Source organism: Panthera pardus, unplaced genomic scaffold (assembly GCF_024362965.1).
Source record: "Panthera pardus isolate Hobbes unplaced genomic scaffold, ASM2436296v1 HiC_scaffold_10, whole genome shotgun sequence".
NCBI classification, from domain to species: Eukaryota; Metazoa; Chordata; class Mammalia; order Carnivora; family Felidae; genus Panthera; species Panthera pardus.
In genome coordinates this window covers 55,300,660-55,315,758 of record NW_026526655.1, presented here as the reverse complement: position 1 = coordinate 55,315,758, position 15,099 = coordinate 55,300,660, and the positions used below count along the sequence as shown (strand labels likewise).

General features: G+C 35.4%; 1 protein-coding gene across 6 annotated transcripts in view; it reads left to right on the top strand.

Annotated features, from left to right (window-relative positions):
• RBM45 (RNA binding motif protein 45) overlaps positions 1 to 15,099 on the top strand; it is a 39,674-nt gene that overhangs the window by 11,710 nt on the left and 12,865 nt on the right. For 2 of the 6 annotated variants that reach the window (XM_019460571.2, XM_019460639.2), the window contains exons 6-10: positions 1,260 to 1,389; positions 1,556 to 1,640; positions 1,848 to 2,011; positions 3,504 to 3,704; positions 6,304 to 6,561. In XM_019460571.2, the coding sequence (XP_019316116.1) occupies positions 1,260 to 1,389; positions 1,556 to 1,640; positions 1,848 to 2,011; positions 3,504 to 3,696 (572 nt within the window). In that variant the 3' untranslated portion in view covers positions 3,697 to 3,704; positions 6,304 to 6,561. Of the gene's footprint in view, positions 1 to 1,259; positions 1,390 to 1,555; positions 1,641 to 1,847; positions 2,012 to 3,503; positions 3,705 to 6,094; positions 6,141 to 6,303; positions 6,562 to 10,343; positions 10,384 to 15,099 lie in introns of those variants that run through there. The other 4 variants (XR_002083188.2, XR_002083191.2, XM_019460603.2 and 1 more) reach the window with 4 other exon arrangements.

Here is a 15,099-nt window from a genome sequence, read left to right as displayed (position 1 = left end):
GATACACTTGACGTAGTGCTTTTAGGGTGCCATGGGTGTGAGCATAAGTGGGAAGGTGTTAATCAGGTCATATAGGCTAACGGGCCTGGAGCGGAGTAGTGCCACTCTTCACACATCCTCACTATTACTCTTCCCAGCCCTGGTCTGTTAGCAGGACTGCATGTGAACCTACTTCGGACCATCTTCAACCTCTTCTTTATTCTGACTATTTTGTGTGCACACATTTTGTGTTTTCTGGCACATTTGTTGTTATATGTAATTTTATTCTGTATTTCTTTCCCTTTTATCTGTTACGTTGAAATGTATTTGTTCCTTCACCTTCTGTATTGTTTCTTTGGTTGAATGTGTCTGATAAATAAATACATGTGTCATTGGAACACTTTTTTATTGATAGAGGAATCATCATATAAAGTCCTATCTGAATTGGTTTTATATATTCATTTGCTTTCTGAGTTTTAATTTCATTAAAATGTTGCGATGCTTGGGTTTAGACAGGACCCTTAAATTATAGCAGTGTTTCCCCCTAAGTGGGTTGTATTGTAAATATATTATGGAAACTTTTTTGGTTGTGTTATAAGCTCCTGGGCTCTCCATGTAAGGACTCCGGTATAAAATTATCCACCCCCCACCACCTTCAGCATCATCTTCCTGAATTAAAATCTGTTTCCATAGCTGAAAGCTCTCAAAAAGAGTGTGTAATCTGTGACTTCTAATCTAAGATTCTCTGTTCCCTACCTTTTGTTTTTCATATATACCACTTTTCCTTTCTCTACCACTGTAGCTAGCCAGATGACTGTATGTTCTTATCAGATTATATATTCCCCTCGTTTCATTTCCTGCTCAGTATGATAGGGAAAATTTTAGAATTTCAAAGTATATTTCAAAGAATAAATATTTAAGAAAAACTGCTTGGTTTTAGGTGTATCTGTCATATAAGAAACACCAATATTCTAAAATTAAATTCGTTGGAAAAAACTTACACTAGTAATTTCATTTTCCTTAAAATATCATGTTTATATTGTTAACAAAATCTGGTTTAGACTTTGTAGGAACACAGCTGTTGCGCGCGCGCACACACACACACACACACACACACATATATATATATAAGAACGTTGTTTTCTGACCCATTTGATTCTGTATTTACTGGTTGTGTGATACTAGGGTATTTCTATATTGTTTCATTTTTATGGCAACACAGGCTTTAGGTATTCTCTTTGTTTTTTGTTTTTAATTCCCGATTCTCTACTTTGTTTTAGGTCATGGAGTGGTTCAGTATTTTAATGTAGCATCAGCTATTTATGCAAAATACAAGTTACATGGATTTCAGTACCCTCCTGGGAATCGGATAGGTGTTTCCTTCATTGATGATGGGAGTAATGCAACAGAGTAAGTACCATCTCAGGAGAGTCTAAAGCAGGGCGTACATAATATGACTTGAAGAATAAAAATAGAAAGCAGTTGACCTCTTGGGTGAGGAAGTCACACAAAACAAGTTACGGGTAAGAGACTGAATATCTCTAGTTTTCTGTAAATTATCAGTTGTTATCTTTAGTCTCCTTAGAAAAATGGCAACGCAGATGGTAGCAGCACAGCTTGCATCAATGGTGTGGAATAACCCAAATCAGCAGCAATTTCTGGTAAGTAGGTAAGAATTTAATCTCTGTAGTACATCAATAGGGTATGTAATAAATGTGGCCTCTGTTTGTTACCTATGAAAGAAAATTTTCAGAGCTGTAGTAAAAGATCACATAGGAGCCATGATATATATATCTTTTTAGCTCTTGGCTTTAAAATCCTTAAAGTGCAGTTTTTCTTTTTCTTGTTTTTGTACCTCTCTTCAACAGCAATTTGGAGGAAATTCTGGATCACAGTTGCCTCAAATCCAGACAGATGTTGTACTTCCATCATGCAAAAAAAAAGCCCCTCCTGAAACTCCTGTGAAAGAAAGACTTTTTATCGTGTTTAATCCTCATCCTTTACCTTTAGATGTATTAGAGGATATTTTCTGGTAAGATTTCAATTCCACAAAGTTATGTTTTATAATATAATTTACTTAAACTAGTAATTTAAGTCCTCTCACAATCTTGAAACTTCTATATCCAATACTTAATCAGGTAGAAATGATTTGTTTTGCAGTTTAGAAAAATTCCTTATTTATATGACCTTTTAAAATATACGATGATTTCCTTCTCTACTATTTACATATCCTAAGTCTCCACACAGAATTTCCGATTTTCTTTTAAAGACATAAAACATACAGTATTGTTTTGAAAAGTTGCATGCATAAAATGGACAAATCATTTGTTTCTTGGTAAAAAATAGACCTGTCCTCTAAAATTCTTGTTACATATCTTTCCCTTTGTAGTAGTATTTCACCTGAACAGTTTACTAAGCATCTTCTATTTTGTCCACACTCTGTTGGAACCTTAAGAATTATGTTGAGTAAACAATTACCTGATTGTAAGGAAGAGTATATAATAAATATAGAAAAAGGGAAGGCACTTGTTAATTGTTGTTTTTTTAATAGAACTCCTTGAATCTTAACTTTTTTCTTTTTGGTCTTTTTCCTGTTTGCCTTACAACAATGTTAGTGAATTAAAAAAAAACGCCAGGAAACTCATTGAACAGTTGCATAAAATATCAGTAGTTCATTTAATTGATTCATGTAGTTTATTTCTTGAGCATATCCTTTGTGCCAGGTGGTCACCATGCTGTGTGCAAGAGACATTGTGTAAACAAAATGTATTATGTAAGACATTATAGTCCTTGTCCTGTGAGAGCTAATCTCATATAGGACACAGACAAGTAGGTAGGATATTACAGCCTACTGAAGTTGGTATTGTTACAGCCTAGTGAGGTTAGTGTTGTGAAAAGGAATGTGCAGGCTATGAAATACATGAGAGGAGTATCTACTTTTAAGACTCTGAGAAGACTTCTTAAAGAAGCAAGGTATAACGGAGACCTGATAGACAATGATAACTTAGCTATAGAAGAAAGGAGGGCGTTCGGATGGTTATTCCTACAGAGAGAATGTGAAAGGAGATCATTAGAATATGGAATTTGAGAGACTGTGTGGGAGGGTGAAGCAGGAGAGAACAAGGCCCATGTCAAGAAAGGCCCACAAGCCACGTTAGGGAGTTTGTCCTTACCCTGGAAGAGAATTTTGGGGAGGAAATGATCATATCTGTATTTTAGAGGGATCACTGGGAAGACTGGGTAGAGAATATTTTAAAGAGGGACCAGCCCAGGGTGCAGGGAAACAAGGGAGGAACGTGTTTGAGTATTCCAAGGAAAAGATCATGACTGGCTGAATGAGGATGGGGAACTGAGTGAGAATGAAGAGAACTTGACTAATAGAAGACGTGCTTGAGAAGGAGGATTGGCTTGCAGATTGGGTGTGGGGAGAGGAATGGAAAAGGAGTCCAGAATGGACCCCAATTTTGGGACCTACGCAGTTGTATTTTTACCAATTTCAGTTGATTTTTTTTACTTTGTTTCAGTCGTTTTGGTAACCTGATCGAAGTTTACCTTGTGTCAGGAAAAAACGTGGGGTATGCCAAGTATGCAGATAGAATAAGCGCCAATGATGCCATTACTACTTTACATGGAAAGATCCTTAATGGAGTCAGACTTAAAGTTATGTTGGCAGATTCCCCAAGGGAAGAATCTAACAAACGACAGAGAACTTACTGATTCTTGAGGTAAGCCCTTTTTACTCTGAATTTTAAAAACATACCGGCTAAATATTACAGCCAGAGGAATATGTATAGAGTTTTCTTTTTAGGGATTTGGAAGCTATCGGTTAAAAGCCTTGTGACTTAAAAAAGCTTGGCTGATAAAACCACAGCACAGGTTAATTTCACAATATATTTTTTAAACCTGAATTTTGTAAACTTAAAACAAATGTTTTTGATGTTTACTGGGAGAGTGTTTTTGCCCTTCTATAAAATAAAATCAGATTTCAATATAGAAAATTAAATAGTGGCTTTTTTTGTTTGTGAATGTCTTAGATGTTAAGCATTAGACTTTTAACTATATGCTTATGTGACTTTTTAAAATTGAAATAGTTCTAAAGATTTTTTTAAGTTGAGGGATTAATGTCTTGATTTATAAATTAATTTATAATAGCCTTTATAAAGAGTGTTTTGACATCTCACTAGTGTAATACCTAAAAAGCAATATCAAATAATACGTGTTTTTGGAACTTTTGAACCTAAATGTTGGTTTTTTGTGGACTTAAATTTGTGAGTTTGTGCATTAAAACTACACATTCAGAAAGTATTCTCATATGCATATTTGTATTAAAAAAAAGAACCCAGACAATTTACCAAAAACTCTTTATCTATTATAATGGTACATACAGCCATATGAATTCCTTTTTCTTTAGTTTTCAGAATCAAACTTAAATTTCTTTTTCTGTGATAATTCAACTCACGTCTCCATGGCTTAGGGAGACATTCTTTAAAGTAGAAATGTTCAGCTCTTTCACTTTTTTATTCTGGAAATGAATTCTGAGTTTCAGGGGAAGCTGACAATTTCCCTGTTTCCACACACGCCAGCTTTCCCAAGTCCACTGCTGGTCAAATGATAGCAGTTGGCAAGCACTTTAGATTCACTTTGAAGTTACTGACTTGAAAGCAGATTTCATTTTACATCAGTTTTCTTTCTGACCAATTATGGCAACTAGCAAGTATCAGAATGGATTGTCTCATGCCTTAGTGCTGATGACCTTCTAATATAGAGCAAGTCAGGTGATGAGTTCCTCCTACCTAGAAGGCATTTGGCAATATTTGGACCCATTATGAATAATCCTAATTTAGAAATGTCTTAAAATATTTTATCTAATTATAAAATTCATTCCCATTACCCCATACAATGTAGAAATATTAAAATGCCAGTGAAAATGACTTAGCAAGTTCTTAAAGCTGTTTTTTAATGTTTACAAATAAAATGTTAAGACCTGAATTCTGGTTAGCCAGCTGTCTTCTAAAATAGCACACAAAAATGTGTTTGTGTCTTTGGGTATTTTAATATGTAGGTAGCAATTATTTTATTCAAAGAATCTTTGTCCTTAAAAAAGTACAATAATACTATGTTTTTATTATGGGGAAAATGTATGAATTACTCTTGTGGATGAGCCTTTCCTGGTGATTATTTATGTAATATAAAAATATTATACTTAAAAATCAGAAGATCTGGCTTGGAATTCTAACTCTGATACCTGACTGTGATTGGACAGACCTCTTCACCTTCCTGAGTCTGATTTTTTTAATAGGGTTAGTGAAAGAAATGAATCAGCAGAAGTCTTTATAAAAATAATGTTTTGCAAGTATGAACTAAAACTGTTGCATTGGTGATTTCAGTGAAATCTTTGAGATGTTGTCTCATCTAAATGGTCAGAAACTAAAAGTTTAATATACAGACTGTGGGCATCCAGTGCTATGGGAATGAAGCTTTATCATACCACATTTTTCCCTGTAAAAGTGGCGTACCTTCATCCCATTCCCTGCATTATAGAGGAAGTGCATATACTTCAGCATGACTCTTCATAAAATATAAATCTGTCCTTTTTCCCTTTATTGAATTGTTGTACCTCTTCAGGGCAAAAATAAGTAGGGTCAGGTTAGCTGGAAATAGTGGGAAATAATCAGCTATATTAGCTTTCTATGTTTTTAAATTTATTTTTGCTGTAGATTTCCAGTTACTGTGGACTCCAATGATTCTCCTCCTTTGTTGGTATATTAAGTAAATGTACATATTTTAAGGTTCAATAAAATAATGAGAAAGTTTACCAAGTTTTACATGAAAATTGAAATTGAAATTCTTGGTAGGGGGAAGCATTTTTTTGTTTGTTTCCTTAATTTCAGGAAAACACCAGCACCACTCAAAGGTTGGTTCCTTTTATCTCTGAGGAATAGGCCTAGGATTAGGTGAGCTACACCTATAAAATAGGAAAAACTGAGTACAACTTTGAAAGTAATTGAGTTCTATTCTGAGCTGGGTTTGATGTGCAAAATATGTTTCTCTTTCTATTTGAGGAAAATAAACATTTTAGTATTTCAGAGCATCCTGATTTTATATTAATTCACAGCATTTTCCCTCCAGAAATTCAGTACCTGTTTACATCATCCTTCTGAGTAAGTTTGGTTTTGCTTATTTGGGGGCGTCTATGATTAAGTAAGCAGATAACATTGGTTACTTTGAAATACAGGAAATTCCTAACATTATAGGAATACTATATACAACAGCTGTTTCCTTTCAGGTGATGATTTTCATACTTGTGTTGTGTTCTTTCTACAGAACAAAGACTAAATAATGACATAATCCTCAGCTGACTGACTGAAAATGTGACTGGACGCACTCCCTGTGGACAGTTGACAGCTTTTTTTTTTCATATACCTGGTAGTCCGTGCACAACATTGTTTTGTCTGGGGAGCACGAATTGTTGACATGAATTTTTGAATCCACACGTCAGTGCTAAAACTAATATAATAGTTGTTTCTTAGAGCAATATGTTGTTATGTGTAGCAGAAATAAAGTTTTCTTTGCTTGACTAAATCATGCCTTATTTATGTGAAAGAAGAGAATAAAAAATACAACAGTGTTTAGAATTTTACTAAATGACATATTTCATTGATTTTGAGATGCACATTTTTTCACATTTTTACACTTCTCAAATTGGAAACATCTTAATACCGATTATGTGCCATACTATAGTTGACAACCTGTTTTTATTTCTCAACAGAACGCAAAATAAAAGTGCTTCCTTCAGTCAGTTGCATCTTAGATTCAATAAAATATGGTAATTGCTCAACCTACACATCCAGATTGGCTACTTACACTTTAAGTCAAGAGCCAAAATACATTATTAGAAATATTTTAGACTATATTTTATAGTTACACCAAAATTTGTTGGTAATTTTGTAAAGATCTTTTAAGATTATAGAGCAACAGTGATTAAAAAAAGTTTTAAGTTGTTGATAGGTTTAATTAAATATCAGTGGCCTTGCGGGAGGGTGGACATTTTCCCTTTATAAATACAAGATACAATGGTCACTGCAAAAATATGACATGTAATTTCAGAACAGATTATGATAGAATAGTCATTTCAAAAAAAGATTAAAGATTAAGACCCTACTATGCTTGTATTTTGAAAATCCAAGGAAAATGTTTAGCTGCTATTGAGGTGAATGATGTGTATCAAAAAGGTGTATCTAAATCAGAAACTCAGCATCTTAAAGATATTATAAATGGTATGCAGTTATTAAAACCACTGAAGTACCTCCTCATGCCTTTCACATTCTGAGTTAAACTAAAAATAATAAAAGATTAAGTTCACTGGGCGTAATAGAGTATTGCATAGTTTGACATCTCTCCATTTAAAAGTTGAAAATTCTTTTTTTGAATTGGTAATTTTAGTAAATTGAGATAAAACTTCCAATCTCCTCTTCCCAGGCAGGGCTTACTGAATGAGAATGGAATCTTTGTGAACCAAAGAGCATATTTTTATTTATTTATTTTGAGAGAGAGAGAGAGTATGTGTGAGCACATGCAGGAGGGACAAAGGGAGAGAGAATCTTAAGGAGGCTCCACACCCAGCCTGGAGCCCAATGCGGCGCTCCTATCTCAGGACTGCGAGATCATGACTTAAGCTGAAATCAAGAGTTAGTCGCTTAACCAACTGAGCCACCCAGGCTCCCCAAAGGGCACATTTTATAGCAAATATTCTCATTCAAAAGCAAATATTCTCATTCAAAATGAAAAACCTAAGTAAAGAGAGTTGATTGATTATGAACAAGTAGACTTATTCATCCTAAGCTCATTGACTGCACGCGTAGTTCCATTTTCATGGATTGGAACCAAATGGTGCCCTACAGGTTATCAGTCTCTACCACTCAAGTGATGTTTGAATATTCCCAGAAATATTCCTGCCATCTGGTTAATCTAAACAGTGTAAAAGTAGGAAGGGAGTTCTCTTAAGTCATACCTGAGTCCATTGCATCTTTGGTTAATCCTCATAATTAACAAAATATGATTCCCTACAATTAATCACCTATTAGTCTTTAGGTTTTTCACTGGGTCAAACAGAAGAAGCTGAATCTTTCAGGTGATTCAGCTCTTTCAGCTCTCACACCCTCCTGCCCTCCAGATTTTCTATTTGCATTAAGTAATTCCAACTTGTCCATGCTGCATTTAATGTCAGCCAGTTTCAGCAAACAGTTGTGGTTTCAGTAAAGTGTCTTATGCAGATATATTTCCTTGATTCCTTCACATTAATTCTAAAGAGACTTGGAGAATTGTTCTCTGCCTACGAAACACTGCTTTTACAGTGCAACCGTCTGTTGTGTTTTCCAACTGCATGTCTCAGTTCTCTTGCAGGTGAGCCCTAAAACTTTATTTTGAAAAGTCAGAATGTCATGTTTTTCTTAAGATGAAGTTCTAGAACCTAAGAAATAGCATTTAATAATCTAGTACTTACGTATTCACTTAAATGTTTACTTCTCAAATCCACTTTGGGTATAAGAACATAATACTATATTCAGATCCTTAAATGCGTTGCATATGTCAGTTACTAAAATTGCCAACATAGTGGAGTTTTTATTAGGTGTGTATTTCTTTAATTTAAAAAAAGAAAAAAATGTTAAGCAATTCAGATCAATAAATTTCTCTTTCAAATATGTGGTTCAAATATAAATAGCATTTAAAACAAAGCCTGATCAAAACTTTCTTGTAAATTCATTGTCAGGTCTTTTACTGTAGGTTACAGATGCTGAAAGCAGGTATCAGATTTGCTGTTTCTAGAGCATCATGTCCCAAGCTATGTTCCTTGAAGTACTAATGTCTTCAGAGAAGTCCGTTATTCTTTAGGGAAGAAGTTTTCATGGTCAAATACATTTAGAAAATAGTTATTATTGCACAGATTTTTTCGATTGTGAAACTTCCCAGAGGTTTTAATATGCTAATATGTTCCGTCCCTGTATTTCCAAAAGAAGAGCATAATTTGCACTGTGAAATGTGTTTTTAGAGGCACACAGGGCAATGATATAACAACGGATGTGTTTTAGGAAAGTTTCTTCTAGCATATATACTGTTTTCTTCTAGCATATATACTGTAGATGAAAAATTAATGCAAAATACTAAGGAAATTATTACTCTAAAATCTTCTCGTTCTCTGAATTTTATTCTCTTTTACTTGGTACCTACGTGATATCAATGAACAGATAGGAGATAAGATAAGGGATTTTACCACTAGGTGGTGATAAACATTGCCACTCAGAAACAGTGAACTACAGCATTCAGATGTTATTTAAGGCCCTGAGCATGAAATGACAGGATTTGTATTGGGTAAAGCAGTGGTTCTTAAACTTAAGTGTCTACCAAGAATACCTCAGGTATTTGTTTAAAATACAGGTACACTGAGTTTTCAGGTTTGGGGGTGAGTGTCTCAGTAAGCTCCCTAAGTGATTTTGAAAGGGTAGCCAATGACATTTTCTTTTCAGTATACTAGCCTAAAGAGATTCCATATATTGGACATTAAGTTGGACTATTGTAAAAGTAAGACATTGAGAAGTTCCTAAGTCTTTTTACCTTAAGCATTTTTTAGAATTAAGCATCTGCTTTAATATCAGTTAAACATGAATTACAATGAGAAATTGAAAAACAGTCTTACAAATAACAAGGTATCAGGCTGGCTTTTTCATATTAGCAAATATTTTTTGATATTTTTGCATAGGATGGTAATTATTTGCTTTTTGCCACCCAAAGCTTCTACCTAATTTTATTTTTTATTTACTTTTATTTTGAAGTGAATTATTTTCATAAATTACCATCAAAGATTTTGGCTCTAAAGAAATATGGGTATATATGTCATTCTTTTTAAATGACAAAGGAGCATGAAGGTGATGTACTTATTGATCATGAGTGTTTAAAAAAATGAAAAAAGAATGCTCACAAGAGTACAGAAATATATGTGTATGTATCTGAGTATTTTTACAATCCTAAAGTGAATCTTCTTATGAAATGAATGCTTTTTTGGTGCACCCAAAAACTGTTGATTTATAGGTGCAGTTGAATTTTCAGTAACTTCTTATTTGCATAAAACTAAAATTCAATGAGGTCAAGAATAAATTAAATATTTATATAGCCTTTTTATCCAGAGGTATAGCCACCTGCAAGTTTGATCTTTTTTGTATGTGGTTAGTAAGCTCTATTAAAATCATAGCAACTAGCTTTACATATGATTTCAGTAAAGAGAGATAACATAAAGGTCATCCTTATTAGGTAAGTTTCATTTCAATATCTGAATTCTAATAAATGGATTGCATTATTTCCTTTTCTAGAAACAGTAACTCAAGAACACTTGGATCCTGGGAATTGAAGGTATGGTATAACCAGGGGATCAGATAGAAATATTTAGTTAACATATGAAATTGCAGTTCATTCATTATACTGACCATGTTTTCACTGTATTTAAGGTAGAAAAGACTTGTCCTCAGTAGAATATGGAGGACCCATTATACTTTGAGAAAGTTACCAGGCCCTATGAAAATCCATTTGAGTGTTTATCACAGGAGAAGGGAATCCTATGACTGTTTCGTATGAATTGCAGCCAATATCAGATGTCAAGGTCCACGTGAGCTGGTTAACCTGCCAGCTGAGTAAGGCTGCAGCCACTGCAGCACCCTGGAGACTGCCTTTCTGACAATACTGCTACAGAAGTGGTGGAAGGAAGGCACCAGGAGACTGTTTTAGCAATATCATTTGTATTTGAAATACAGAAATCAGGAACTGTGTGAAAAAACGAGTACTGTTTTCTTTAGAAGTTGGGAAATTATTGAGCACTAAAGGGTAACCAAAGTACTTACAGATACTCCTATGAATCTATACTCTTATTTTCCTGCTTCTACTCCATTTCTGATTTTGTAGGTAAATGCTGTTGCTGCTAACTGATTTTCTTGCTTCCATATTATCATTTTTCAGTGTTAGTAATACACAGGTGGTAGCATTCATTAGCACAGAGTTCTTAAAGGGTTTTTGTGTTGGTTCTGTTATTTTTTGTTTAATGCTAAAAGGAGAATTAATCTACTTTAAAGTCATTGAATTAAAATCACACTTATTTAGTGGAAGATCTGCTGTATAAAAACACATCATTTAATTTTTTCCGTTCATCCTTGGTAAAGTCTGTTATATCAGGTTTTGGCACTAGAAAATAGTTTTTACATTCTTAAATTATTGATCCTTTGGCACAAGAGACTTCTTTCCTCTTCCACATTAGTACATTAGTAACTTAAGAATGTGACATTTGGGGGACAGTAGAGAAGATTACGATTTGTTACTTGTAGGACTGACTTTAGGAAGAATCTGAAGTAGTTGCTGAAAACTGGAACTGGCTGACCTGCATTGGCAATGTCAGAAATGGGCCAACAATGGCAAGAAAAGAGCATACTTGGAGATATAGTACCCATCTCTGTTTTACTATCACAAACTCCTACTAAGGCCCATCTACCATTAAGTACTGTTTTGGCTTAATCCTTCCCCCAGAAACTCCTAGCAAGTTTCATTCCCTTTCACATTTACCCTGAATCTTGGAATCCTAGGCACTGTAATGCAGTCTCATCTTTCACCTAGCCGGGTTTTATTTCACTGCTGTAACTCAAAGAAAGTATGGGGGGGGGCGGGGGGTGGGGGATTGAAAGTAGATTCCCTTTATGTCATCCTGAAAGATTAGCAATGTACTTCTACTTAGTAACTTTCAGTTACTTGTAATATAGGAATGTACAATGTCTTCTAGATTTTTTTTTTAAGTTTATTTATTTTGTGAGAGAGCATGAGTGTGAGCCGGGGGGGGGGGGGGGGGAGGTGGGGGGGCAGAGAGAGAGGGAGAACAAGAATCCCAAGCAGGTTCCATGCTGTCAGTGCAGAGCCTGACACGGCTCAATCCCATGACCACAAGATTATGACCTGAGCTGCAATCAAGTCGGATACTCAACCAACTGAGCAACTGGGCGCCCTGATCTTATTGTTAACTCCAGTTCCCCCAGGAGCAAGTTTCATACATTATACCAACATCACCTTTCTGGACCTGTTTTCTCATCTAGGAAAAAAATAAAATAAAATAATAATAATAATAAAGGCAGTATAAATACAAACACCGGCAACACTCCTATCCCAGTTTTCTGCAAAAATACCCGTGAAACATTCAAATAAAGAAGTTAATGTTATTCATAGAAACTTGGGTAAGAATAGTGGAAACTAGAAGGAATTTTTACCAAGGAAAGCTATAAGGGGTGGATTTTTAAAAAACGGCTGACTCAGAATCCACATCAAAACAGCTTGTTGGTAAAGCAAGATGACACCTTAGCTTCTCATCATCTAACGTTGCTTATTATCCTATGTATAAGAAGGCTGTACTAATCATTCAAGACAGCTACTGAAAGCCCCATTCGGATTCTTAACTAGTGGCACTAAAGCTGTACTATCTTGGAGCTTTTCCTTAACCAAGAGAACCATAGCTGTCATTCACCTAGGGGTGGGGTGAGGGGGTGTGGTCCTAAAAGGGAAGAATAATGACAAGGGCAACAAAGGGATCCAAAAAGATCTTTTACCCTCTATCCATTAGCAGATGTAGAATACTTAGAGCAAGATTCTTTTAAGAAAGGTGTTCTTTCCAGCCATCTTTCCTAAGAACTTTGGTCGTATTTTAAGGAAATTCCTTACCTTCATCTACACTAATCCTATGTCCGATGGACTTAGTTGGGTTTTCTGGAGGAATTAAATGGGACTAACGTTTCTGACCACCAGCTGGATCAGCATTGGCACCTGAGTGGGCTGAAAAATACCTGAAAGCAATCCTCGGAATTGCAATCCTCGGATTCTGAGGATTCTGCAATTGGCCTGACTGAATCTGTCCTCGTTGAGAAATGAGTAACTAAAAGGACAAGAGATATGAGCCAGTGTTTCACAAAGAAGGCCAAGAAGAGATCACAGTTTTTTTGCGTGTGTTTTACTGTTTTGTTTTTTTCTGGCAGAGGAAGGAAGAATTGGGTAAATTTCTTATCTTTTATAAAGATAACATTAAAATATTCTTTTTTACTTTGACAGGTAATGTAAATTTAAGAATAAAATTTAAATCTATTAAATGTCCATCCATATTAGGCATCAAGGAAATGCACATTAAAACTCTAGAAAGATATCCTTACAACTGTTTAGCAAAAATTAGGATATTGACAATACCAGGTGTTGGTGAGAATTTGGAACAGCAGGAACTCTCATAAACTGTCAGTGTTAACTGTAAATTGGTTCAACCACTTTGGAAATGCTTGACAAATACCTACTAATGTTGAAACATACAGCTACCCGCAACTCAGTAATTCTACTTCTAAGCATGTAAGCAACAGAGATAAGAACATATGTATACAAAAAGTAGAAGAATATTCTTAGCATTATTCAAAACCTCAAAGTGGAAACAATGCAGTGTCAACAGAATGCATACATGAGATACTACTCTGTAACAAGGACATGAGCTAATTTGCTACATGTAATAATTGGCATGATTTTTTAAAAAAAATTTTAACATGTATTCATTTTTGAGAGACAGAGTGCGAGTGAGGGGAGGGGCAGAGAGAGAGGGAGACAGAGAATCCGAAGCAGGCTCCAGGCTCTGAGCTGTCAGCACAGAGCCCAATGCAGGACTGGAACCCACGAACCATGAGAATCCTGATGTGAGCCATGGTCGGACACTTAACTGGCTGAGCTACCCGGGTGCCCCAATAATTTGGATGAATCTTACAAATATGTTACTAGAAGAAACAAGCCAACAAAAAATGTGTATATGATTCCCACTATAAAACAGCTCAAAAACAAGCAAAATACACTTTTAGGCAGAATGGAATGGGAAGGGGTCAGAAAGGGGGTTTATGGTGTGCTGGTAATGTCTTCACCAGCGTGGCGATAACTTTGTGATAACTTTTTGAGCTGTACTCTTAATGGCTTATGCATTTTTAAAATGTATCTTCTACTTCAATTAAAGTTTTTGTTTCTTAAATGAATTAAAGCAAGATCAGCATGAGGCTAATGGGGCAGACACTTCTGCAGTATAAGAGAAGAGCAATATCCTGGGGCACTTAGAGTGAAGGGCTTTCTTTGTTTTTCCAGTGCATGTATAGCAAGAAATACTAGAAAATATTTGCTTCAGCTCCCACCCTGGTGCAACAGAGCATTATGATGATGAGGGTGGAAGAGTAAGAGAGTAAAGAAAGGGAGAAGCCATATTAAAATTTGTGTCAGAAGCAGTAAATAAGGGGTGCCTGGGGTCTCAGTTGGTTAAGGGTCCAACTCTTGGTTTTGGCTGAGGCCATCCGTTCATGAGTTCGAGCCCCACATCAGGCTCTGTGCTGATTGCAAAGAGCCTACTAGGGATTCTCTCTCTCTCTGTCTCTCTCCCTCCCTCCCCCCTCTCTCTCAAAATAAATAAGCATTAAACATTAAAAACATTAAATAACATTTTAAAAAGTAAGTAGCCACAGTGCTAAAGAAAATTTAGCCTTAAATGAAGACCAGTGAATATCCCACTGGTTTTCAGAACGCTGTGGGTTCTCATGAACCAACAAAGGAAAGATGGAGGGGGTTCCCCACCACTTGTTTATCAACCAGATCAGAGCTGCCTTCAGTGTTCTATATTGTGCTTAATAAGCTTTCCTTTAAGGGATCCTGCAGCTTAAAGATGTGACAGTAAACCAAAGCACCAGGGTAAAAGATAAAAAGCCCCTTCAGATGAGTTCAGTGAGAGAGAAAAAGTACAGATTTAAAAGGCTGGTTACAAAAATTTATCCTTTGAATAATAGGTGTTCCCAAAGAAAACAACAAAACAAATTAGGTAGTAGTTTTAATAGGAGAAATCTTGATCTAAAAAAAAAAAAAAGGCTCAAGTCTAAATGAAGATCCTGTTTTATACATTAAATGCCAGCTGGAATGGAGCAGAGTTTTGTAGTTCAGGATTTCTCCAATCATCCACATGTGAAGGTAACAAAAAAAACATCTGTGATCTGCAATGCACTACTTACTTGCCCTTTACAGAAAAAAATTATTTGAATATAA